The sequence below is a fragment of the Eublepharis macularius genome, chromosome 19 (assembly GCF_028583425.1).
Source record: "Eublepharis macularius isolate TG4126 chromosome 19, MPM_Emac_v1.0, whole genome shotgun sequence".
Lineage (NCBI taxonomy): Eukaryota > Metazoa > Chordata > Lepidosauria > Squamata > Eublepharidae > Eublepharis > Eublepharis macularius.
Window position 1 is genome coordinate 2,009,730 of NC_072808.1, and position 24,081 is coordinate 2,033,810.

Consider the following 24,081-nt stretch of genomic DNA (forward strand, 5'->3'; position numbering starts at 1 on the left):
AATCAATTGCAAACAGTATAATCAACTATGAATCAAATATTCTGATTTAGGGTTGCCTGTACTGGGTTGAGAAATTCCTGGAGATTTAGGGGGTGCTGTATGGGGAGAGTGGAGCGGGACCTCAGAGGGGTATAATGCCACAGAGGCCATCCTCAAAAGCTGCCATTTTCTCCAAGGGAACTGATTTTATCAATTGTAATTCTGGGAGCTCTCCAGTCCCCACCTGGAGTTTGCAGTACAAGAAGAGAGAATAGCTGTAATGGAAAATGTAACGGAAAAAAACACATGAAAGCTGACTAAATCCTCTTGAAGGGAAAGAGTAAATTGAATACTTATATAAACAAAGATACAGTTAAAGGTAATAATTACTATTAACTTTCACTGACAAAGATGTATTTTGAAATGGGCCAGTGAGGAACTGGACAACCCGTTCGAGTTCTCTGGATGGAGCACTCAGCTTTGTTCACAGCCACCACAGAAGATTCAGCTAAACCAGATTGGTGCACCTTCGTCAGTGGAGATAGTAGTAGTCCTTCTTGCACTCTGGACTTTTATATTCCAAATGTGGATATGAGGATATACAGACTGGAAATACAAACATTTTGAAAACAGCCTATGTTGAAAGTTAAGCTGCTTATAGAATTCTTTATACCTTACGTATTTCTGGGCAATATGTTTTCCCAGTTGGAACTAGCACTTTGTGTTTGTATATCCTACATGAATTAATTTGTCCATACTGTAAGCACTTTTAAGAAGACACAGTACAGAGAGTCACTTCATAAATATAATTGTGCTTATCATCTGCTCAGAAGGGTCCTAATTGATTATTATTTTTAATTGTATCTTTGATTGTTTATATAAATATTCAGTTTTCTCTTGGGGGATTTAGTCAGCTTTCGCGTTTAGTTTTGTTTTTTTGCTGTTACATTTTCCCACCTGGAGGTTGGCAACCGAGCCTCGTCGCCCAGACACGCCCCATCCTCTTTCCTGGCTGGGGCATCGATGTTCTCGACGTTCAGCTGCCCCGCCTGCTCTCATACCTACAGGCGCTTCTTAAGAGAGCCATCGATGCGCTAGGCGTTCGGTGCGCCCCTGTCAGCCTCCGCCGCTGCTTCTTCCAGCCCTCAGGCGGCGCGTCTCTCCCCTTCCAATCGACCCTCTCGGCTCTCAACCGGCTTCCCTCCCCCTGCATGGAGCCAGCCGCTCGGGCAGCGTTCGACGCGTTCGGCGCTCGCCCTCTCCCACCTCTGACGGAACGATGCCCAGGGCGCTCTCTCCGACCGCTCGACCCTCTCGACGCTCTGCTCCCCGCGCCTGTCTCCTAGCAGAGGGACCGGAAGTGGTTCGGGGAGGGGGGCTCGGTCCCTCCTCAGGTGATGGAGCCGCCGCTGCGGAGCCGCTGAGCCCCCCGCCCCGCGCCCCCCGCCCCTTCCCCGCGCCCGGGCCCGGGGGGCCCTCCCTGCGGCGAAGCGGCCGGGCTGGAGCCCCCCGGTGCAGGTGAGGCGGCGGAGGAGCGGGCTACGGGGGCCGGGAGGGGACACGGGCCAGGGGGGACTGGGAAGTGGCAGCGCCTCGCGAGCGGGGAGCGGGAAAGCCCGGAGCAGCGATTGTGGTAACTAAGGAACGACCGGCTGCAGGGAGGGAGGAGGGAAGGCGTGGAGGGAAACTTGGGCTGTGCCTCGCAGGAGGCTTTCCCAGCGGCTGGTGGGGAAAGCCGCCCTTCGTCTGGTGGCAGAGAGAAGTGCAGCTGGCGGGGAGGGGGGCTGGGGAACGGAGCCGTGGGCGATCTCCCGGAATTACAGCTGAGCTCCAGGCCACGGAGATCAGTTCCCCTGGAGGAAATGGCTGCTTTGGAGGGTGGCATTCTACCCCAGTGAGGCCCCTTCCCTCCCTAAACCCTGCCCTCTCCAAGTTCCACCCCCCAAATCTCCAGGAATTTCCCAACTCAAAACTGGCAGCCCTATGGAGTCTCTGAGAAGTGCTGGGAAGCAAGAAAGGAGGGGGGGACGGGGAGTTGTTGCTTCAGGTATTGATGTGGGAACATTGCGGGGAAGGGGATGCTGGACGTCTCTGTCAGGTGCCTGCATCCCGCCCAGGGATGATCGTGCCTTGCTGAGGATTTAATCCTGTTGTTTAGGTGTTGGGCGTTGTGTGGAAGGTTGCTTCTCCTTTGTTCTGTGCAGGCTTTTCCAAGCATACTCCCCCCCCCCTTTGTTCTAAGTGGGCTGGCTGGCATAGAGCCTTCGGATTTCAGAAATACCTTTTCCTGCAAGAAGAAGGGATTTGGGAACAGCTTCCTCATTAAACAACATTCTGTGCATTGGTATCTGAAGAAGTGAGCTATGGCTCACGAAAGCTCCTACCCTCCCACAAATGTTGTCAGTCTTATAGGTGCTACTGGACTCTTGCTCTTTTCTATCTGAAGAAGTGAGCTGTGGCTCATGAAAGCTCCTACCCTACCACAAATTTTGTCAGCCTTAGAGATGCTACTGGACTCTTGTTCCTTTCTGCTGCCACAGACAGACTTAACATAGATAGCCATCTTGAACAGTCAGTGCAGTCTCTCCTGTCCTAGTGCCTCATTAGATTTCAATGATGGAAGAGGGAGGGAATGAAGACTTTGGAAATGCACTAGGCTCTTTTTCATCTTTGTGTGTACTCTTTTGTAGGGATGGAACGAAAAGAGTCTGATTAAGGCCTTTTTCACATAGGTAGGGGTAATGGGGTAGCTGGAATGCTCAGTTGTAGAATGGACTGTACCACTTCAGCCTGCAGGAGGTGAAGTCCAGCTTTGAATGCTCCTTTGCATAAAAGTCTCCCTGGAAATGGAAAACAAGCATAGAAATCAAAGAGGTAGAACGCTTCCCTCTGCTTTGCTAATTTTCTGCTTCCTAGGAGAATTTAGCATAGGGGAACACTAAAAAATGTGATCGTCCACCTGCAGTCTGATGTGGTCCAATCCTTTCTTCCACTTCATATCTGTGCCTCTTCATTCCCCTTTATATGTGAATCAATTAATCTCATTTAAAGTTACTTTTGAAGTAACTTCTCTTGGCAAGAACTTTTGCTTGCGCTCAGTTTCTCTGATACCCATCCATTTGCAGATTATGCCTCCTGCTAAACTGATAATTGGAAAATGACTGGTTAGAACTGGCTAGTTAAATGAAGGAGCAAAAGAAATGTAACAAGTGTCAGTTTCTTTTACTGTAGTTTAAGGTCTTAAGAAAATCACTATTGCTTTGAGAAATTGGATTCCTTGGTTCGTTTTCTTAATTGGTTTTCTTAGTTACTTTTCTTGCGTCTAATGCACCAGGATTTACTTTTTGGATGATTTTTTTTCTTTATACAAACCACCCTAGTGTCATTCTCAGATACATAAAGTGCTCTGGAGCCAAAGTTTAAACTTATGATTAGGAATGAAGATTGTTGCACTATATCCAGGATCAAATTCCAGTTTTCTAAGTTCCAAGTTTGGTTGCTTTGCATCTCTAGTTAGAGGAGTTAACTTTTTTTGAGACAAGGAAAACCTGAGTCCACTAGAACAGGCCAGTTTGCTCCAGGTGAGCTTCCTTTCTTCCTAAAAATATAAATGTATTTTAGTATAACATAGATGTGCTAGGTTTTATAACAGCATTTTCTGTGTTATCTTAACAAAGATGTTCTGAAAGGTAAATGTTACGTCTTTCCTGGCAGACATTTGAACTGATAGTCTTTAACTTTGTATAACCAGTTACATTTGAAGAAAGGTGACTTCTAACCAAATGACCAGTGTTGGATTGAAGGTGCATAAGTGTTGAGATGTTGTATCCTAGCTAATAGATTCTCAAACCAAAGCTGACTCACAGTGCCAAAAATGCAACCATATCTGTCCACAAAAAGCAGTATTCATAGGGGCAAAACGTTCTCTTTGTCAGTTGGGGCTTATCAGATAACAGCAGGACTTCGTTCATTCGCTAGCATATGTTTAATGCTTCTAAACATGTATCAGGAGACAGAATCTTAAAAAGGTTTCATGTTTCCTTACTTGGCACAGTTAAGTCACGTGACCTGGCATTGTTAGTTGGCTTTTTTTTTAAAATCCGAAAACTGGTTGTTAGGTTTCAAGATAAACTTTGCTTCTGCTGTCTTTTTCAAATGATAGAAAGTGCCAGGGAAACCATGCTACTTTCTGATCTATGGTGGTCCTTTTGTGCGAAGGGGATTTGTGTTCCTGTGGCCAGCTTCAAGATTACTTAGTGCAGCTATTGAGTTACATTAGTTTCTGCATCTTCGATTTTTGGAATGTGAGTGATACCGGTGAGTGGCTTAAAAATGCAAAACGTTATAATTTTTAAGGGAGTTGAGATTCTCTTAATCCGTGCTCCGTGCATGGTTACTTGGGGGTAAATTCCACTTATGTTCACATATGTTCACATAAATTCCCCGATGGAGTTAACTCTCAAAGTAAGTATCTAGAATTTTGTAGTCTGAGGAAAAAATACTTCAGTGTATATAGTGATGTAGAGTGTTCAAAATATGTCACCTACATTAATTTATAATCCTTCAAGCAGCCCTATAAGGCAGTGTTCATTCTTGTTATTACTGTGGATTGTGGGGGGGGGGGGGGTGCTGTTACGTGAATAGATTGCCTAAAGAGTTTCTGGCAGAGGTGAGATTTGAACCAAGGACCTCCTTATTCCCAAGCTCAGAATCTCAGCCACTTTGCTACATCCATTCTCTAGGGAGCGCTTTGCTTGTTAACAGCCCTGTGAAACCATAACACTACCGCTGCTATTGTATTTCAGGCTTATCTAAGGTGAGAGCTTTGTTTTTTATGAATAGTACTGATTATGCTTTGACAGGTTAAAAATCTGTAATCAAGATAAATGGATGGTGCGGCCTGTGCCACTTAACTTCCTTACAAATGTGGTGGCAGGATGAGGAGAAACAGGCTCACCCTCTGTGTTTAAGCTTTACTGCTTAAATCCCTTTGGCGCTCTGAGCTTCAGCAGCTACAGCCTCCCTTATTTCCCTTTGGGGGTCTGTCAGGATTACTCAAGAAACCCTTCCAGGCACATCTCCCATATGCTCAGTCTATCAGAGAGCCATTCCTGGTGGCTGCTCCGCAGTTATAGAGATGATGTCTCCTTAATACTAGCCAAAGCCATGCAAGCAATCTTCCTGTTTGGTCCGGCTTTCAGTGACCTGGGTGAGCTGGCGTTGCTAGCCTTAGCCCATAATATTACATCATTTAGTAAGATCTCATTACTTTTCATGTTTTTAGCAGTGTCATTGCTTGACCTTTGATCTTGGAATGAGGGAAAAAATTCTGCGGCACTTAGACTAAAGTTAGCTATAGCTCCCTGATGTGGAGAAACTGTCAAGCGTTATTGGGTTTCTCTCCTCCCCCGCCCTGTTTGGCACAAAGTTTTTAGCTGAAATCTCCTGTTGCCTAATTTGGATGTTAAAAGGTAGGTCATGCGTTACATTAAAAAAGGTGAATTTTAACCATCTATCTGTTGCCAAACGCTTAGCCAGATTGAATCGTCTTTTGCTGCTTGAGAAATGTGTTCATGCGAGGATTCTGCTGAGCCCCCCACAGAAAGGGGGTCCCATAAATGTGGGAAAGTATCTGAGAACTTCCCCACATGCCATTCATGTTCACGCTGGTACTATAGAAGGTATTATTGAGAGGTGGTGCTTGTCTGATTTTTTTAGAATGTGGAGGAGGAGGAGGCAGTCTCTGTATTGTACTTCTCAAAACATCTTCTGTCTTCTTGCTTTGAAGTTGCCTGTGGATGCGCTTGCAATTGCTGTAAGGGAATTTCTTCAGGACCTGCTTGTGCCACCTGTGGTAGAATGAGGGCCAATTGGCCACAATGTGCGCAGTCCGCCTAGCTCCCTGAGATACAACACGCACCTATGATTAGCAAAATCATAAGCCCTCTCACTGATGCGCTTCAAGCCGCAGTAGCAAGCCACCTGGCTGGGTGAGATGTTGCCAGAGACTTGAAGGCGAGTCGAATGCTGATGGAATGCAGAGTTATTAGGTGTGATTGGTTCCTGCCCTCCCTGCTGCAGATATGCAAGATTCCTGGCAATAAAGGTGCTTGAGGAATTCCTTTGACAAATCCCTCGGGCATCCTTTCCTATTCAGAGTTGATTGGAACTCTGAGTGATCAAACCCTATCCAGCAATCTAGGGCTATCAATCATCTCTGATAAGTTTAGACTCTTCCTGGGGAAACCTAATCTAAACGTTATGTTCGTTGTCCAACCCCGGAGATACTTAATTAAAACCGTAGCTTCGTTGTCTGGCACCAGGGACGATTAATCAAAGCCTCCCCAGCTCCTATTGTTACACTCCAATCAAGGTTCCTCAAACCCATGAGAAAACCATTAAAGCTGTTCTTTTTTGGGCTAAAGTCACCTTCTTGCCCCAGGGCCGATTTCACCCTATCATTGATCAGACTTTGCCCCTGCCAAATCGTGCGTGCTTACTCAGATCCAGGTGCTGTGCCCTCAAACCCCTCTGAGCCTCCCAGCAAAGGACACTTATCGTTTGAGCCCTCTACTCCTCTGACGGTAACTATCACCCGAATCCCATAAACCTATATCCATCCTCCTCACTGCTTTTCCTAGGACTCTTGCATGCTTGTGATTTGCATTCCCCATTGCTGCGTGTTTGAATTTCCCCTTTTAATAAAGAAAACTTGCTTTGGAAGACACCCGTCTAGTCAGCTTCCTCGGGGAGGGGTCCTGGTAAAAATTGGTGGAGGATCTCACTTGTAACCACCTCTCGCAGCTTCTCCTTGTTTGTTAATTCCCCCTGCTTTCAAGGAGACCCATCTAGGTAACAACAAGCCCTTGTATCTGTCATCATTTATCAGTGGAGGAATAGTAGTGCCTAGCAGTTAACTAATATCCCCAAGAATATACAAATGTCTCAGGTTGATGTAGTACTGGAATCATTGGGCCACAGATGTTTGCACACACACACACACACACAGCCCAGAGACGGAGGTTATATGAGGTCACTTGCAGGGAGGAAGGCATGAAATGTCAGGGTGAGCTGAAATGGCAGAGGAGAAACAGAGACTTTGTTATTTCTCTGTTCTCTGGGAACGTTTCTGCTTGAACCACATGTATGCCGGTTGTTAGCAATGTCCGCGGAGTGCATTGTGTTTTTGTACCACCCTTCAAATATTAGCAGCACACATCTTTTCGTTCTAAAGGTCAGCACTGCACTTTCTCAGGTGGTGGGTGGAAGCGGGGCTGACGCTCATGCATCTGTCTAGGTAGATGCTGAAGAGGTAAACTTGTCTTTTTGTTCTTTTGCATGGAAGAACGAGGGGCGAAATGAGGTTTTAATCTTATCTCAGCAAAGCTGCTGGCTGATTGATTGTATGGCAGGAGAGCCTTAAAGCCCAAAGTAGGTCTTGGGGCGGCAGGGAGACACTAGGAGGGTGCTTTGAATTAGAGCTTTCACTCAGCCCCTTGACAGGCTCCTCGGATATGAATCATGCTGACTGCAGCGGCCGTGGGCCTAGAGAGTCTCTCACCATTACGCTAGCTGCTGAACCGGCGTTGACAATGAGAAACAAGCCATGCCCTCAAGAAATCACACTTCTGCAAAAAGACAAGAATCGCTCCAGTAAAGACTTGAGAAACTTTAGTCTGCTGTAAGTTTCAATTAAGGGGGATATCCCCAATGCCAGTTCGTGTACAAGCGTGCTACTGGGATGGGTTGAACTTCCTGATTATATTAGTGGGGGTTCTTTGGACTGTTGTTGCCGTTCTGATATTAAGGTCCTTTTCTAGACATACACCTTATGCAGCCCAACTGATAGGATCTGACGTACAGTTTGGTAATCACGGGGTGGCAGGTGGGAGACCTTGCAAGGAGAGAGGGGGAGAGAGAACGTCTTCCGTCTTGTAGCTTCATGTCAGTTCTTCCATTTCACCCAATGGGTTTAGCAAATGAGAAGTTCCCGTGCTAGTTTCACTTCCCCTGGGAACTAGGAAATATGAACTATTTGCCTCCTTTCCATTCTCGGTAGCATCTTTCTAGGAATTCCCACCCAGGTGTGCATATTCACAGATACAGAATACCTTCCTACATGAGTGTGTAGAGTAATGCTGGCTGATGCATCTTTAGCAGTGGTCCAGCCAATTTGAAATTCTTACGGACGCTGTCCTCCTTCCTATAGCTTCTTTAGAAGACCAGACGCTGTTGTCATATGTGCTTAGTTCTTTGAGAAAGAAAATTCCCAGCAGAGGCTGAATCTGTGTGTAAACTTCTTCTGCAGACTAAAATTAAATTGTATTAGCCTGCAGAATAAACGTAAACTCATGAGAAGCACTTGTCACCCTTTGAGGAACTTGTCTTTTAAAGCATGAGGCCTCAAAAAAACTTCTGAACGAAAGTTGAAATTCTGTATTTGCAGACTTTTTGACAGTGCCGGCAGGAACCAGCATGCAGTTAGTTGCCTTTCCTCTGCTTCTCCTTTGTTGTTGCCAATGCTAGAGAAATCTGCAGCGCCTGAACGTTAGATGTTGACACGTGGAGAGTGGAAACGTTGCTAGAACGTATGTTAATTCAAGGTCTCCCCAATAATCTGTTCTTCATATCCTTCAGCACTAATAGTAGCTGGGGCTGTATACTGTCTGGTAATATCTGTGCTTTGCACAATAAAACTGAACCACCGCGGAGGCAGTGATAAAATGCCCCGCCGACTTTACTTTTCCCCACCTCTTTGGTTTGTCCATTTTCACAGGTTTCCTGACTTTTCTCATGAAGTTTCTCTGTGCCGTAGCCAGAAGCCATTCAACGTCGGCTCAGCATACACTGGGAAAACACTCTCCTAGGTGTTTAATGCACCACTAATTTTGATCACTGCGTTAGCTTGCTTCCTTGCAAGTTGTTTTCTTCAGGGTTTGCATTTAAAACGTTTCTAACAATTCAGGCTCTCTTCTCTGTCTCTCTCTCATTCCAAAGCATCTGTTCATCTGACTAACTTCTCTTTGTGGCAACAGTGGAAAATAAGTCTTCAGAGGAAAAAGGACAGCTGCTCATGGAAACAATGGATTGGGGAAAACACCAGGACCTTTATAGATATTAAGTTTTACTGTGACTTTGGTAGGCTTTAATTGCTGGCTTTCTAGCATTCACAGGTAATAGAACCAGGCTGGCTTGGGATCCGTGCCCTCTCTGTTCTGGAGAACTCCCCGGTTTGGAAGTGTCTGACCACTGGCTATTAAGGGAATCCAACACAAGTTCTGCTTTTCTTTCTTGCCTTGATATTGCTCTTCACTCGGCTGGTAATGTGATAACGTTGCTCGTCCTCTTCTTCATCGATTTTCATCACTTCCTGCTCAGTTCACCACTGATCTCTTTCCCCCTATGATACGCTCCTCTGCTGCTGTTGGTTCCTCTTTGCTGAGCAGAACAGCACTTCTTGGGTACCTCAAGTCGTTTAAATATAATCTTTAGGGATTGTGTAATGCCATTTTCTGCACTGACGTGTGTTTAATATTTTACTTTTTTCAGATTTCTGTTGTCTTAGTCCTATTGCATTGCTTATGCTATATCTCAATGTATTGATTGCATCGGTTTACACTGTGTAACGTTCCTTGAGTTTCAGTGAGAAAGAGAACTATAAAGAGAAAGAGAACTATAAAGAGAATAAATAAATAAATACTTTGAGAGCTCCTTATGACGAGGGGTGTTGGTTTAGCGAAGGCAGAGTTGTGTGCTTGTAGTTAACACACTTCAGTCAGTGCTGCTCTTGGTTTCCAAAATCTTTAAGACTGGTGCAAAAGTTATTTTTCAGGCTTAGTTGGATGAGGGAGCTGTCTAACATTAGAAGATTTGCCGGAAGAAAACCCACTTGCTTCACAGTTTGCAGTATGAAAACAAGGAGCTTCTCTGATGTAACTTCTCAGATGTATAGACCACTTACCCAAGCAGTCATTTGCGCAGGAAAGCCCTGAGAAATGTCTGTGCTAGCTCCGTGAGAGAATCTGCAAGAGCAGGCATCAAACAGCAACGGCACGTATGCTTCCGAACCTGGCCAGCCTTCGTGTCTTCACTGTCACCTCTTACGTTGGCTAAGTGTGTTTCTTCATTATATTTACAGACCGCCTATCAGCCAGGATTGTTTGCAATTAAATCCAATTAAGGCAATTCACAATTAAGATACTGTTGCAGGGATGAAGGGAGACTCTGTGTGTGTGTGTATTTGTTAGTCCTCTTCTTTCCCCTCATCTCCTCTCTCCCATCCTCTAGATCTTGCAGCCGATGTGTTCTTCCTTCACGGGTCCTGCAGAAATCAAGCCGAGAGCAGAGCCCTGTAAAACTTGATCTTCCCAAGGGAGCAGGCCCCGTTCTCACCTGTGACAACCTCCCCGCCCCTCCTTCTTAGCAATAGTTACTTATTGCTGTTTGTTTTATATACATACGGGTTTTCTTCTTTCACAGAATGCAACACAGTTCTGAGGAGTTGTCCTCTGTCTTCTTGCTACGTCCTGTGTTACCTACCCCGGCCATCCTTTTTCTCGCAGAATTCTTTGTGAGGCGTAATATCTGCCCCCCCCATCTGAGTTACAGCTTGATCATCTGCCCCCCTCCCATGTGATCTGCCTGATTGAAAAGGCCTGTTCCCCCTCTTTTTACCCACCCCTTTGTGTTTAACTGGCAGGGGGTGGTTGTCTGGGGGGGGGGAGTGTCAACGGGAATTCCACTGTTTTATTGATGGTTTTAAATGTAAATTATGAGCCCCGTGGCGCAGAGTGGTAAGCTGCAGCACTGCAGCCCAAGCTCTGCTCAGGACCTGAGTTTGATCCTGGCGGAAGCCGGGTTCATGTAGCCGGCTCAAGGTTGACTCAGCCTTCCATCCTTCCGAGGTCGGTAAAATGAGTACTCAGTTTCCTGGGGGTAAAGTGTAGATGACTGGGGAAGGCAATGGCAAACCACCCCGTAACAAAAAGTCTGCCAAGAAAATATCATGATGCAGCATCCCCCCCATGGGTCAGTAATGACTCGGTGCTTGCACACCTTTACCTTTACATAAACGTAAATTATGTTTTATTGTTGTTACCCGCCCCAAGCCTGCTTGTGGGGAGGGTGGGATAAAAGTTCAATTAATAACAACAACAACAACAACAATCCCTATTGTGTAGTTTGCTCTCCTTCCAGAAAAAGAACAGTAGTCAAATATCAAAAACTTACACATCTTTACCCACAAATATTTATTTAAAAAACTTTATGTAACGTCCAGACTGAAAAAGAGTTCTGGGTTATGTTCTGGATTTTGGAATTTTTCTCTTGGAACTAGCAAGGCTGATGACAAGGGTCGCGAGGTTAGCTTGGAGACAGCTTAAAAATATTAGACGAATCTGGGGACAAGGAAAATGCCAGTTTGGTATTCTCACGCCTTCTTTGGTGTGAGATGTAGCTCTTTCCCCCCCTTCTATGTGCAATATGTAGCATGTATTTTCAAATTGTGCAATACGTAGCATGTATATTAGGTAAAGGTAGTCGGTCCCCTGTGCAAGCACCGAGTCATTACTGACCCGTGCGGACAAGGTTGTAGTCACAAGGAGAAGATCCGCTGAATTAAGGTAAAAATGTGGTAGACTCTAGTTGGTAGGGAGTTTTTTGTATGCTAATCATATTCCTGTTGTTAACACTTTAAAAATGTTTGGTTTCTTCAGTGGTTTCCTTCTAATCTTACAGTTTTAGCGTGTGAACTTTATCTGCAGTCTCTGTTACTGACAAAAGTCAAAATATGGGAACAAATTAGTACCCAGTCTTTTTGAGAGCCAGGCAGGCATGTTCTAGTATTCTCAGCATACTAGGGTTGCCAACTCCAAGTTGGGAAATTCCTGGAGGTCTGGGGGTGGGGGGGGTGAAACCTGGAGAAAGTGGGGTTTGGGGGAGGGAAAGGACCTTGGCATAATTCCATAGAGTCCACCCCCAAAGTACCATTTTCTCCAGGTGAACCGATCTCTATGGCCTGGAGACCAGTTGTAATTCCGGGAGATCTCCAGCCACTACCTGGAGGCTGGCAACCCTACAGCATACCCTGTCTGAGTTACCAAAAGGAATGTTATAAAGCTTCCCCATGTTGCTTTTAATCAAGCAGAAGGTCTTTCTAGTCTATCCCATGAATGAAAATTGTAATACCAGAACTAGTATGTCTCCTGCTGTCCAGCATTAGTTGCTCACCCACAGTTTGATTCGAAGTTAGTAATGTGTGTTGCCTTCCTGTCTGTTTTCCAGGTACATCTGAATAATTCGTTTACCAGTGCCAGGTTTTTGCGTGCTTCTTCATTGATAATTCCAGAGACGTAGCAGTGTTAGGCTGCAGCTGCAGAATAAAACAGGAGGCCAGTGGCACCCTAAGTTTTTGTTAAACTTTAATTCCAGCACAAGCTTTCATGAGTTTACAGCTCTCTTCATCAGAGGCGTGAAGTGTTCATAGCAGATATATCTATACTAAATGCTGCAAAAACAGAAAAATATGAGTGTTGCAAAAAGAGGCTTTTTTTAAAATCTCCCTCTCCCCACCCCCAGTAAAAGTTGTTTTTCACAGCTTTTTGTATAAACTGTATCTGCCATGAATGAACACTTGATGACTTCTAACTCATGGAAATCCTTTGCTGGAATAAATTTTGTTGATCTGACTCCTGTTTTATATCGCTTTCCCTACTGGCCTTGTTTTTATCTTAGATGTAGAGCATCACCTGTAGAGTAAACGAATAAAAGAGAACAGCTCGGGATTGTCAACGAGCGATAGCAGAGCTGGTGGGCTTTTGTGCAGTTCTCCGAGTTGTCCGGCATAAACCTTGTGGTTTGCGGATGGCTCACACTCCAGCGCAAGATGATCGGTGCCGTGTTCTGGCTGAGCATCTGGTGGTGTTTGGGCGATGGGTTGTGACATTTTTGAACTGACCATTCTGGACTTTAGTCACAATATTGTGCTAGTTGGATCCCTTGCTTGGTGATAGGATTGACCCAATATCGGTTCTCCCTGTTTTTGAACTTCCTTACCACTCATCCGACCTGAGCAGAGCTTTATATCATGATCTTTTCTGTTTCATTGTATGCGTTTTTTCCCTCTAAGGTTATATGCCTCACAGTTTAAAAAAAGGGGGGGGGAGAACAATTCAGAATTGTCCAGAATTGTCGCCTTGGCTGCAATAGCTTGGCTTGTGACACAACATTCCCTCCTATTTACTGCTGCTTTGCCCAGCAGACTGTAAACCTGTTAGGGTTGGGAATATCTTGTAAGGAGCAATGTTATTCTGACTAGAAGGGAGGCCTGCATTCAACTGGTAAGGGACTGCGACTTCTGGGTTTTGAAGGTCCAAAATAATGAGAAGGCCGGTCAAGGTGCACCAGGATCTCCCCCCGCCCCATTAAGGCCTTTTTCATCAAAACCACTGATCTTTATTTTCTAAGGATGTTCCCAGATCGCAACATGCTGAAGTGGTTGTTGCTGTGTGTGTTTAAAATAATTAGATTAGTTCCAAAGTTTTTACTTACTTTCCAAGTCTTTTTTGTCACTTGGGAAAAGCCCTTATTTCAAAAGTGGAAAGAACTTCAAGGGCTGCTGAAGCCACGGTGCTCTACTTTTAAGTGTGTTAATGTTCCTAATTCTCAGAACCTCCAGGGGATTTTTTATACTGGCCCTGTTTTCTCCTTTGCAGTACATGAAATTTGAAAACTTCTAGGCTTGAATCCCAAGCAGCTGAAACGTTGTGCGTTTTGTTATTGAGTTCTTGTCTAAAAGATACGAACGCACAAACCTCAAAAAAGAGATAATTCGATCCAGCTTTCATTAACGTTCTCTGTGGTCGATGATGAGTCTCCTAATCTTTCAGCTAAAGTGGTGTCACCTCATGTATGTATGTTTTAAATTGTTTAATTGTTTTTAATGGATTTCAATTTCTGTAAACCACTACAGGCCTCATTTGAGGTAGAGGCAGTATAAAAATCTAATAAATAAATAAAATAGTCACTCATTTGCTGATTTGTTAATTTAAACATTTTGTGTTGTATTTCAGATGATTCTGGGAAATATTGGCACAATAATCAAACTCAGCTCTTATTTCTAAGCACCTGTTTATTTATGTTACTTATCATCTACCTTTCTCACTGTGAGTGAAGGAGAATTACATAGTATAAGTCAATATGATCAACAGTTGGGGGCATTCAATAAACAGTACAACAGGATAAGAATAGCAGAAATTTGAAAACGAGGAGGAATCAAAACAGAACTGAAAAACAATGCTGAAATAAAACATAAAGCAGATTGATATATTAATAGCAACATATTAAACAGCATGAAACTGTCCATTAGGGGCATACTTACAGCAACAGACAGTACGTGGTAGTACAGTCTACAGTCCCTATCCCTGTAATATTGGATTTCTCTAAACCATTTCATTACAGCACAGACCTGTTACCTGTGTAAGAAAGCTCTCCTGAATAATTCAGTTTCCGGAAAGCGGGACCTTTTCTGACCTGACCTGTGCATGGAAGAAGTGTTCCTCTACCTTGTAAAACTTCCCTTTTAAAACTCACATCGTTTCTTGGTTGCTAATTGGCCACACTCCGGTATCTAGCATAACCTGAGGAAAAAACAATTATCTTCTAAAGAGTATGTTAATTAAAAACACACGCAGTGCTTGTTTTCTGAATGATATTCAAGCAGCATGTCTCTGAAACGGAGGGGGCTGTTAAAATTAGGGCCGTCTCCTCTCTTCCAGGGTAGGAGTATTCCATTGTTAGGCCTTGTTATCCTGTAGTTGTCAAACTTCTGTGGCCTGCGTTATTCAGACTGCAGCGCTCTGTGGCATATGAAAGAGAAATAAGTATTGAGCAATGCTAAGTAGCTCCGTTACAGCAATCACTTCCCATGTATACTGAGCAGGAACTTTGCTTGTGTTCCCTTCGGATGCCCTCCAAGTACTTAGTCTGGCAGATCAGTGGAAGCCGACAAGTTTCCCTGAGCAGCTTTCAGCAAAGAATAAGTTCTCATGAATGAATGGTGGATTTCCCCCAAAGGTACACTCATCTCTTCCGATCTGGAATGTTTACACAGCATTTTGACTGCAGTTGCATAACTGTGGTGAGCCTGGGTAAAGATGTATATTTGACACAAAATACGTCACCTTCTTTGGAAGCTGACTTTGTTTATAACATAATCTGCAAACAGGGAGCTTGCTGAAGTACTTCTCACAATGCATAATTAACCCGAGGAATTTGCTGCCATGTGCTGCTGTGAATGGCTGCTTGTTTGTTTTTGTTTTTGAAGCATCAGGAAAATATTTAAGTTTACAAGTTTAGAAAGTAAGCGCAGCCACCTATGCTTGGAGTACCTGAAAAAAGTGGTTGTCAGCTGGCGAAGGTGGAATTTTTATGTAATATTTGCATGGGGTCTGTGGCGTAGGCATTGTATGTAGTTCAAGAGTAGAAGTGTGAATCCAGGCACAGAAAGATCTCATGTTGAAAGTCATACATGAACTCATGAAGCTGCCTTGCCTTATATTGAATCAGACCCTTGGTCCCTCCAAGTCAGTACCGTCCACTCAAACTGGCAGCAGTCAGTGGCTTTCAGATTACCAATTACCTAATCCTTAACTGGAGATGTCCCATACCACTGAGCTGTGCCCCCTCCTCTAAGGGTGGAGGTAGCAGTACTCAAATTATGGCAGGGTTTAGTGAAACCTGTACGCTCCACCCTCATTTTAGCCTCCCCAGCTCTGTTGTACAAATTATTTCTAAAAAATACATTCAGTTGCAGAAAAATTAGGCAGGCAGCGGTAAACCTGTTCCTTCCTTTTCTTCACTATCCTTTTGAGAGGTGGGTTCGAGAAAGCTAAATACCTCTGCCCAATGCTTGGCTCCCCAGTAGACATCCCCCTGGGAAAGGGTATCAAGCTATATACATAGATGGATGACCAAGGAGGGCAGTAATGCACGATAAATTATGCCTTTCTCTAGTCAAAGCCAAAGGAGGTCCATCAATGGCTACTAGTCATGGTCAGTAAAGGGAACATTTATATTCCGAAGCAGTGAACTGCTTTAACCCAGCGCTAGGAGGCAACATGAGGGGAGGCCATTGGCCTCTAGCCTTCCAGGCAACTTCATGAAACAGGATTCTGGACTAAGTGGACCCCTGATCTGATCCAGAAATGCTCCTCTTACATTCTCCCAGAGCTAGCAAAATTTTCTCACCCGTCTGTCTCCTCTCCGAATAACATTTAGGGGGGCTTTGTCTTGTTCTGGACTGAAACACGTCTTCCTGTTTCACTGCCCTGCAGTCATGGTTAGCAGTTGCTTCCAATTATTTAATCAAAACTGATGTGCAGTTTTAAGACCGTTCTCCTTTGTCCTGCTCTTCATGGAGAACGCCTTTCGTATTTGGAAGCTTTTCTAACTTCCATCCATGCTTTTAGTTTTCTTTAGATGTAAGTACATCTCTTGACTTTTCTCCAGGCGTCTGGCGTTCTCCCTCTATTTTATAACCATTTATATGCAAGCTGTTTTAGTAATTCGTAGGTATCCCATATTTTGAACACTTGAGAGTTGGGGTAAATGTTAATTTTTCTTTGTGTTCTGCAGATTGTACCCATATTTTGGGCTTAAGGATCTAATTCACTTCAGCAAATTATTGTTTTTAATTGTGGGTTTTTCCCCCCCCCTTCCGTGACTTTTTTATATCTGAACTTGGCAGCGGGCAATTACAATGTGAGTTCACAACAGTGAAACTTGTGGTGGTTGTGCTCGTTTTTGTTTTTTAAACATCAAATGTAATTTGGGAGGGAAAAGCCATTTTGAATGTATAAAAATGTTCATTATCTCTATGGGGTGCTAAGTAGCAAGAGATATATATATGTATGACAGGCTGAGCTGTTTTTCTAGCGTGAGTTTTTGAAATGCTGGTTTCAGGGCTGCTCGGGGTGTTGCTGCTGTGTTGAGTTTTCAGACTCATTGCTCAAAAAGTGATCGGTTTTCCCTGATAAAATGAAGCTGCGTTTGTGCATCTGTAGCCCAGCATACCAGGCTCAAGCAATGGATGACAGCAGAGAGTCAGCTTTGTTGAAGGGAATCGCATGGACAGTTGCCACCGTACCTTTCCACTGAAAGAGTCAGAATTAGCATTAGCCTGTAGCCACTTGTGTTCTTGACCAGGGAAGTCGTGGATCAGGTCTCGCCTCGTCGGGTACAAGACTGACAGCTGCTCCTCCTGTGCAGTGTTTGGAATCGGTGTTATCTTCTGTTTTGTGAACTTAACACCATTTGACAGCCTCCCTTCCCATATAAAGGGCAACTGAACGAAAGCAGTGGCAGGAAAACCTCCTAAAACTTTACTGGATTTTGCTCCCACGATAAAAACATTAGACAGTACATATGTCCAGATTGTTTCTTTCCAATTAAATGGCATGTGTAAAAGTTGGCAACGTAAGAATTTACCCTCCCATATTTATCACCAATACATATCTATTATGCATTTCTGTTGGAAATTGATATATTTCTCTTGTTCAGAACAGTTTTAGGTTGGTACTATGTTGGTCTGCAGTAGAACAGCAGGATTTCGGTCCAGTGGCATCTTAGAGAACACCAAGATTTTCAAGGTATCAGCTTTCAAGAGTCAAAGCTCCCTTCTTCAGAGGAGGGAGCTTAATAATAATAATGATGATGATGATGATGATGATGATAATGGAGCTTTATAATAATAACATTCAATTTATATACCACCCTTCAGGACAACTTAATGCCCGCTCAGAGCAGTTTATAAAGTATGCCATTGTTATCCCCACAACAATCACCCTGTGAGGTGGGTGGAGCTGAGAGAGCTCCTAGAAGCTGTGACTGACCCACGGTCACCCGGCTTGGCTTCAAGAGGAGGAGTGGGGAATCAAACCCGGTTCTCCACCCTTGAAAGCTTATACCCTGAAAATCTTGTTGGTCTCTAAGGTGCCACTGGACACAAATCCTGTTGTTGAAAACATAGATCAAAACAGACTCTTTGATTTATAAAAAACAAGGGAGAAAAGTCTTTGACTGTTTTGCCTTATGTCTAATGTTCTGATAGAACCTGTCTCTCTTTCCACAGAGTGTCTTAAAGATGGATATAGAGGACTGCAATGGGCGTTCTTACATATCCGGTATGTTCTTATTTTGACTTTTGCTGAACTTGTATTGATAAATTTTTTAAAATGACATTTTCTTCGAGGTACCACCATTACATATACCAGAGGCAGGGCAGAATCTCTGTCTTTTGGTCACACTGAGTTTGTATACCGGAACTTTCGGTACAGCTGATGCGTTGAGGAGTCATACAAGTTCCTCCTGCAGTTATTGGCGATGCTTTCCATCTGTACCTGGAGAGGGAACTGATCCCCGTGCTTGGTGCTTGCTTGAGGATGTGGGGTGGTGAAATGGGAGGGGGAAATCTTACTCCCCCTCCAGCTCCCTGGCAGTTGCTGGATAGCTGCAGTTAGCCATCACCTGAGAGAATACAGATGCTCACCTGGTCCACTTTGCAACGGCCTTCTCCTTCCCCACACATACTCAGCTCAGAGCCATCCTTTGGAGCGCGTCCTGGGACATGAGGTTATTGTGACCCTTGTGGGGCACCATCTCTTCCTCTCCCTGGCCACCGTTCACCTGAGATGGTGCACTGTGCTCGATACAGCTGGGAATGGGAGGCGACTCCTGCCAAGTTACTGTTCTGCGACCTGGTGGAGTTCTTCATTAGAAAGATGTAGAGAAGCGTTATGTTAATCGGGGGAAGGTAAGGCTGGCATCTTCTGCCGTATAACTAGTGCTTTACTAGCACAAGCAGGGCTTTTTTTTCATGGGATACACTCCAGTATGGAGTACCGACACCTCTTGGGCATTTGGGACTGAGAGGGGAGAATATTATGAGTACTGGCACTTTTTCAAAAAGAAAAAAAGCTCTGAGCATAAGTATAACTCACATCTGGTCCTGAGATGTCTGTATCATTGCAAATACGTAGCAATGCAATTAATTTCTATTTGGAAAGTCTGAATACATGTACATGCTTCTCAGTTACAGGGTATTGCATTTACCTTAGAGCAAATCTTTGTGCAATAGACCAAAGGATAAACTGCCTTTCCATTAGATGACCAATTATAAATAATTCTTTGTGAGCTTATGCACCTGTTCTCCAGAGCCTGCTGGTACAGGAAAATATGGCTTCTCTCTGCTTTCAGCTTGTGTGCCCGAAGTTGGCTCGGCTATAGGCTCCATTTTCCTGTTTACAGGTTGAGAGACTATAGGAAGCATTTGACCAGGACTGGGCAACTTTTTTGGCCTGAGTTTCAAATCTCTTGCAACGTCTATGTGCGGAGATGCTGATACACCGTGAGATGAGGGCTGTACTTGGCTAGATACACTAGGAGCATGCTCACTTTAACCAAAGAATTGACCCTGTGTGCTGAACAAAATGGTCTGGCGTGCTGCTCTTCGGCACCTTATGTCGGCAGGTTACCTACTTCTGTCTTATACAGTCCACATATTATATTTCTTTAAATTGATGGGTACTTTGTAACTTTCCTAGCTGGAGTAACTTGGTGCAGTGATGACTCCACAAAGGTTGTTGGATGCCTGTCTTACCTCAGGTTATTCACCTTGCTGTAGTTTGCTTTGTTGCTGATTGTTTTCTTTAAAATAAATGTAGGGGCAAGCTAAAGTTTGAAGCTAAGAGTGAAATATCTGGAATGCCTTCATTGATGGAGCGTAGACATTACTACTACCAACAATAAATGATACTAGCAATGTTTACAGTGAAACTGTAATGATACAGAAGGGCATTTCCAGAGAAGGAACTGTGAGTTTATGAGGCAAAAATAGCCTGATCTCATGTGAGTGAATGAAATCTCACCAACTTAATTGAGATTTGTCCTGACCTGAATAGCCTCATCTCAACAGATCTCAAAAGCTAAGCAGGGTCAGCCTTGGTTAGTAATTGGATGGGAGACCTCCAATGAAGACCAGGGTTGCAGAGGCAGGCAATGGCAAACCACTTCTGTTGGTCTCTTGCCATGAAAACCCCTCTGGGGTGGGGGGGGGTCGCCATCAGTCCGCTATGACTCGAGGGCAGGATTTCAGATACAATCATTGGTTCAGAAGATTTTGCAGATTAAAATCCAGTTGAAGCGAGAGATTTTCTTGTTGGGAACGATGGACAGTCAGTTGGAAAGAAGTTTTGGAACTTTATTTTTATATATGATCACGGCAGCAAGAGTACTGTATGCACAAAAAATGGAAAACTCCAATATTGCCTACAGTGGAGGAAATGGTGGATAAGGTTTTGGAGTTTGCATCAATAGCAAAGCTTACTTCACTGATTAGAGAGAGGACATTATCTACATTTTTGGTTGAATGGAAACCGTTTATAGACTTTTTACATGAAATAGATAACAATGATTTGATGATATGTGGATTTATGGATTAAGAATAATGAACAATAGCAAAAAGAGGGCTCTTATTTTTAACATACAATAAGTGAGACTTTGAAAATGATATATATTTGTCATGGAGAAAATTGGAACTCAGCTTGTAGTTTAGGGTTTTTTTCTGTCTTTCAATCAGAAAACTGAAGAACTAATGAAATGGGGGCATGGTCAGAAATAACAGTTACATCTGTTTCACATGTTTTAATCTGAGGCATCAACACTGCTGAAACAAAGAAATAATCTAATCGAAAACAGTTATGATGTAAAGGAAAAAATAAAGGTATAGTCTCTATCCTTGGTTAGAGCACTGGCCTAGCCTCTGAGAGAGCCAGGTTTGGAACCCTGCTCTGCCTTAGAGGCTTGCTGGGTAACCTTGGGCCAGCCACACAGGCTCAATCTAACCTTCCTCCAAGGGTTCCTGCAAGGATAAAATGCAAGAAAGGAGAATGATGTAAGCTGCTTTGGGTACTCATTGAGACAGAAAGTGTGGGTATAAATGAAGTATATAAAGAAACCAAACTCATTGATTTGTTCAAGAATACATTCCATCTGCAGAACACTTTTTGTCCTGGATAAAGTGGATTGATCAACATGGCTTCATCAGATATCAGTGAACATTGTTGAATATCCTACTGTATAAAAGGCAAGCTGTATTGATGACGACTCACTTTTTATCCTCGCACAGGCGCATTGCTGATGATTCTGGCCTCAAGGCCACTGTAAAGCACCCCCTTGCCACCACGAGGGGGCCTGCTGAAGAGATGGCCTAAGCACTCCTCCCCGCGCCTCCCCTCAGCACCCTCCTGCTCTGGCTTCCAGGCCGCTGCGAAGTGCCTGCTTGCCACCGGGAGTAGAGCTCAGGCTGTCAATTCGCCGAGCCCTCTCGTGGTGGCAACGTTGGTGACTGTTTTGTTTCATGAATTTTTTTTTTTTAAAAAAACCGTTTTCTAGAGTCCGTTGTATTTTTTCACACAATGGGCTGTGTTGCTAGTTTATCAGAATATGCTGGTGGGTGTGGATTTTAGCTGTGGTCCCTTCGCACCCTAGGAAATTTGAGGTTCCTGGGAACCGGGTGGATTCACAGCTATGTGAGTTTAGGAGGGAGCTGCGGTGAGGAGAGCAAAGGAGTCACATTCATCCACGGCTCTCTCTTCCACAAGCCCAGCTCTGCTGACCGAAGAGGGAGAACAGGCCATTTTGCTCCCGTCCCTGTACTTACAGCAGCCTCTCTGACCTCCAGGGGTGTTTGTCCACACGAGCCCCCAGATCTCAAGAATCAAGTAGTTTCCCAGACAGCCACGCTCCTTCTGACGACCCTGCTGGATCCAACCTTCACCCTCCCGAAAGCAGTTGAACGCGCTCTTAAGTAGCTTCTTGGAACAGACATTGGCCAGATCAAATGATTTTTGCATGTCACCTTGGACTTCGAATACCACATATTTTTTTAAAAAACCAATCGCTATCAGGTGAAGCGCATGTGATGAGATTAAAAAATTGAACACAGGTATTTGGGTAGACATCTAAAGCCTGTCGACATAGAATCACGGGAAACCGGAGATTCACCTTAACAGAAGTCAGTAGGGTGTGGCTGGCTGGGGGGCTGTGGGGGGGGGAACGCATAAAATTTGTTTGGCTGTTTCACAAACTGCTGATTTGCAACAACAAAGAATGAAAGGTTAAATCATCGAGAGTGGGGAGGGCTAAATCTGCAGTGCTCCCCAGGAGGACAAATTTTGATAAAAGGAAGGCCTCCTGGGGATCGTATTCTGAGAACAAGACGTGAAGCACTAATTGTTTTGGACAAATCAAGGTTTGTTCATTGATTGTTTTGAGTCCAGGGGTTTGTGGGAACATCCTATGATGTTAGTGAACTTGAAAAGTACAGGAAATGCCACTGGTTAAATGTGGTGAGTGTTTTTTCTACAGGACTTTCTAAAGAGGTAAAAATATAGGAATCCCCTCTTGGCTCGGAAGGCTTGTCAGAAAGGCAGTGTGGTATAACAGTTAAGTGTGTCCGCCTAGGATCTGGGAAACCGGGGTTTGAAGCCCGACTCTGCCATGGAAGCTTGCTGGGTGACCTTGAGCCCGTCACACACTCTCAGCCTAACCTACCTCACAGGGTTGTTGGGAGGATAAAATGGAGGGGAGGAGAACAACGTTTATTAATGGCAAGTGCGTATTATAAATCTGTTGGATCTAGTTATCAACACTCTTGTCTTGAAGATGGGTTTTTCCAGGCATAGCTGAGGTGCTCGGTGGAATGCCTAGATGTATTTTGCTCCTTTCTGGTGTCCTCTTTTTCCAACCTTCCAGTTTTTTTAAAACTCCAGCAAGAATGACGCCGTTGCATTTACTTCCTGTTCTTGTATATGCATATCACAAAAAACATTGTTGCTGCATAGGGTGCAGTTCAGCCACTCAAGGAACTAGAGCTGTTTTATTACTGAATTGTATGTTTGTTTATGGTTTTAATGTAAATCGTAAAGCAAATTTTAATACTGATGTTACCCACTATGAGCCCGTTCATGGGGGAAAGTGGACTATAAGAGCAATAAATTCAATTCTGTTCCACTTAATGAAGAATTGCAGAGACAGAAATTGTTGCAGAAATTTTGAAATCAAGGTGGGGGAAACATTTTTTTCCTGTTTATTAAAAAAAACACTTTTTTTTTGCTTTAACAACATAAAAGTCATCATTTATAACTTGCTGCATAAAATCATAGAGTTTAGTGTATTTATGGAATTTAAAGGTATTAACGCTTTTGTTTTCTATGAGCAAAACTGCAAACTGACCCAATACTTGAGAGAGAACTATAAACTGCTGCATGCTGTGCTGCTTCAGCACATGTATTTTATTTTATGCTGTATGATAAGTAGGATTGTAATATTTCATAGGGTTCCCCCCCCCCAGTGTTCCCTCGTTTTCTAGCTTTTCTACTGGAAAAATGGAGAGAGTCCTCATGAAAAAAAGAGAGAGAGAGGAGAGAGAGAGAAAAAAACCCTTTCCTGATTTTTTTTCTCACCCCCCCCCCCTGCCCTGGCATTGACATCTTTAATTCTTTCTTTAACTCACAGCTGAATGGTGGCAAAAGTTCCACTACCTCAACTGGCATTGAGTGGGAAAGAACGATGGGCTTGGAATTAGGGCTGCCAACTTCCAGGTGGTGGTTGGAGGTCTCCCGGAATTACAACTGATCTCCAGACTACAGGGGTCAGTTCCCCTGGAGAGAATGACATCTTTGAACTCCTTGGCATGACGCCCTGCTGAGCTCCCTCTCCTCCCAGGCTCTGCCTCCAAATTTCCAGCAATATCCCGAGCAATCCTACTTGAAATACGCAGGCTTTCCTTTCAAATCTGTGTTTTCAGCAAGGAGACGTAGAAGCAGAGCAATCTGTCCCTTCAGTGGCCTGAGGATAGTGTGTGGAAGGATAATGTTTGGAGAGTACCTGCTTCTCTGTGCAGCCAGTGCAAATGATGCCAGAGAAAACCAAAGAGGAGACTTATTTGCAGTGTAAACCTGGCAGGACAGAAGCAGGACGTTAATGTGTGAAACTGATACCGGTATGTAGTAAACACATAGGCAAAGCTGGATAAATCCTAAGGAT

At 44.0% G+C, this 24,081-nt stretch overlaps 1 protein-coding gene across 1 annotated transcript in view; it reads left to right on the forward strand.

The window, feature by feature from the left end:
- The first annotated feature begins 1,450 nt into the window (after nucleotides 1-1,450).
- Nucleotides 1,451-24,081, forward strand: part of IKZF4 (IKAROS family zinc finger 4) — a 53,752-nt gene continuing 31,121 nt past the window's right edge. Inside the window, exons 1-2 of the mRNA XM_055003689.1 lie at nucleotides 1,451-1,497; nucleotides 18,107-18,158. Of these exons, the coding sequence (XP_054859664.1) occupies nucleotides 18,119-18,158 (40 nt within the window). The 5' untranslated portion in view covers nucleotides 1,451-1,497; nucleotides 18,107-18,118. The remainder of the gene's footprint in view (nucleotides 1,498-18,106; nucleotides 18,159-24,081) is intronic.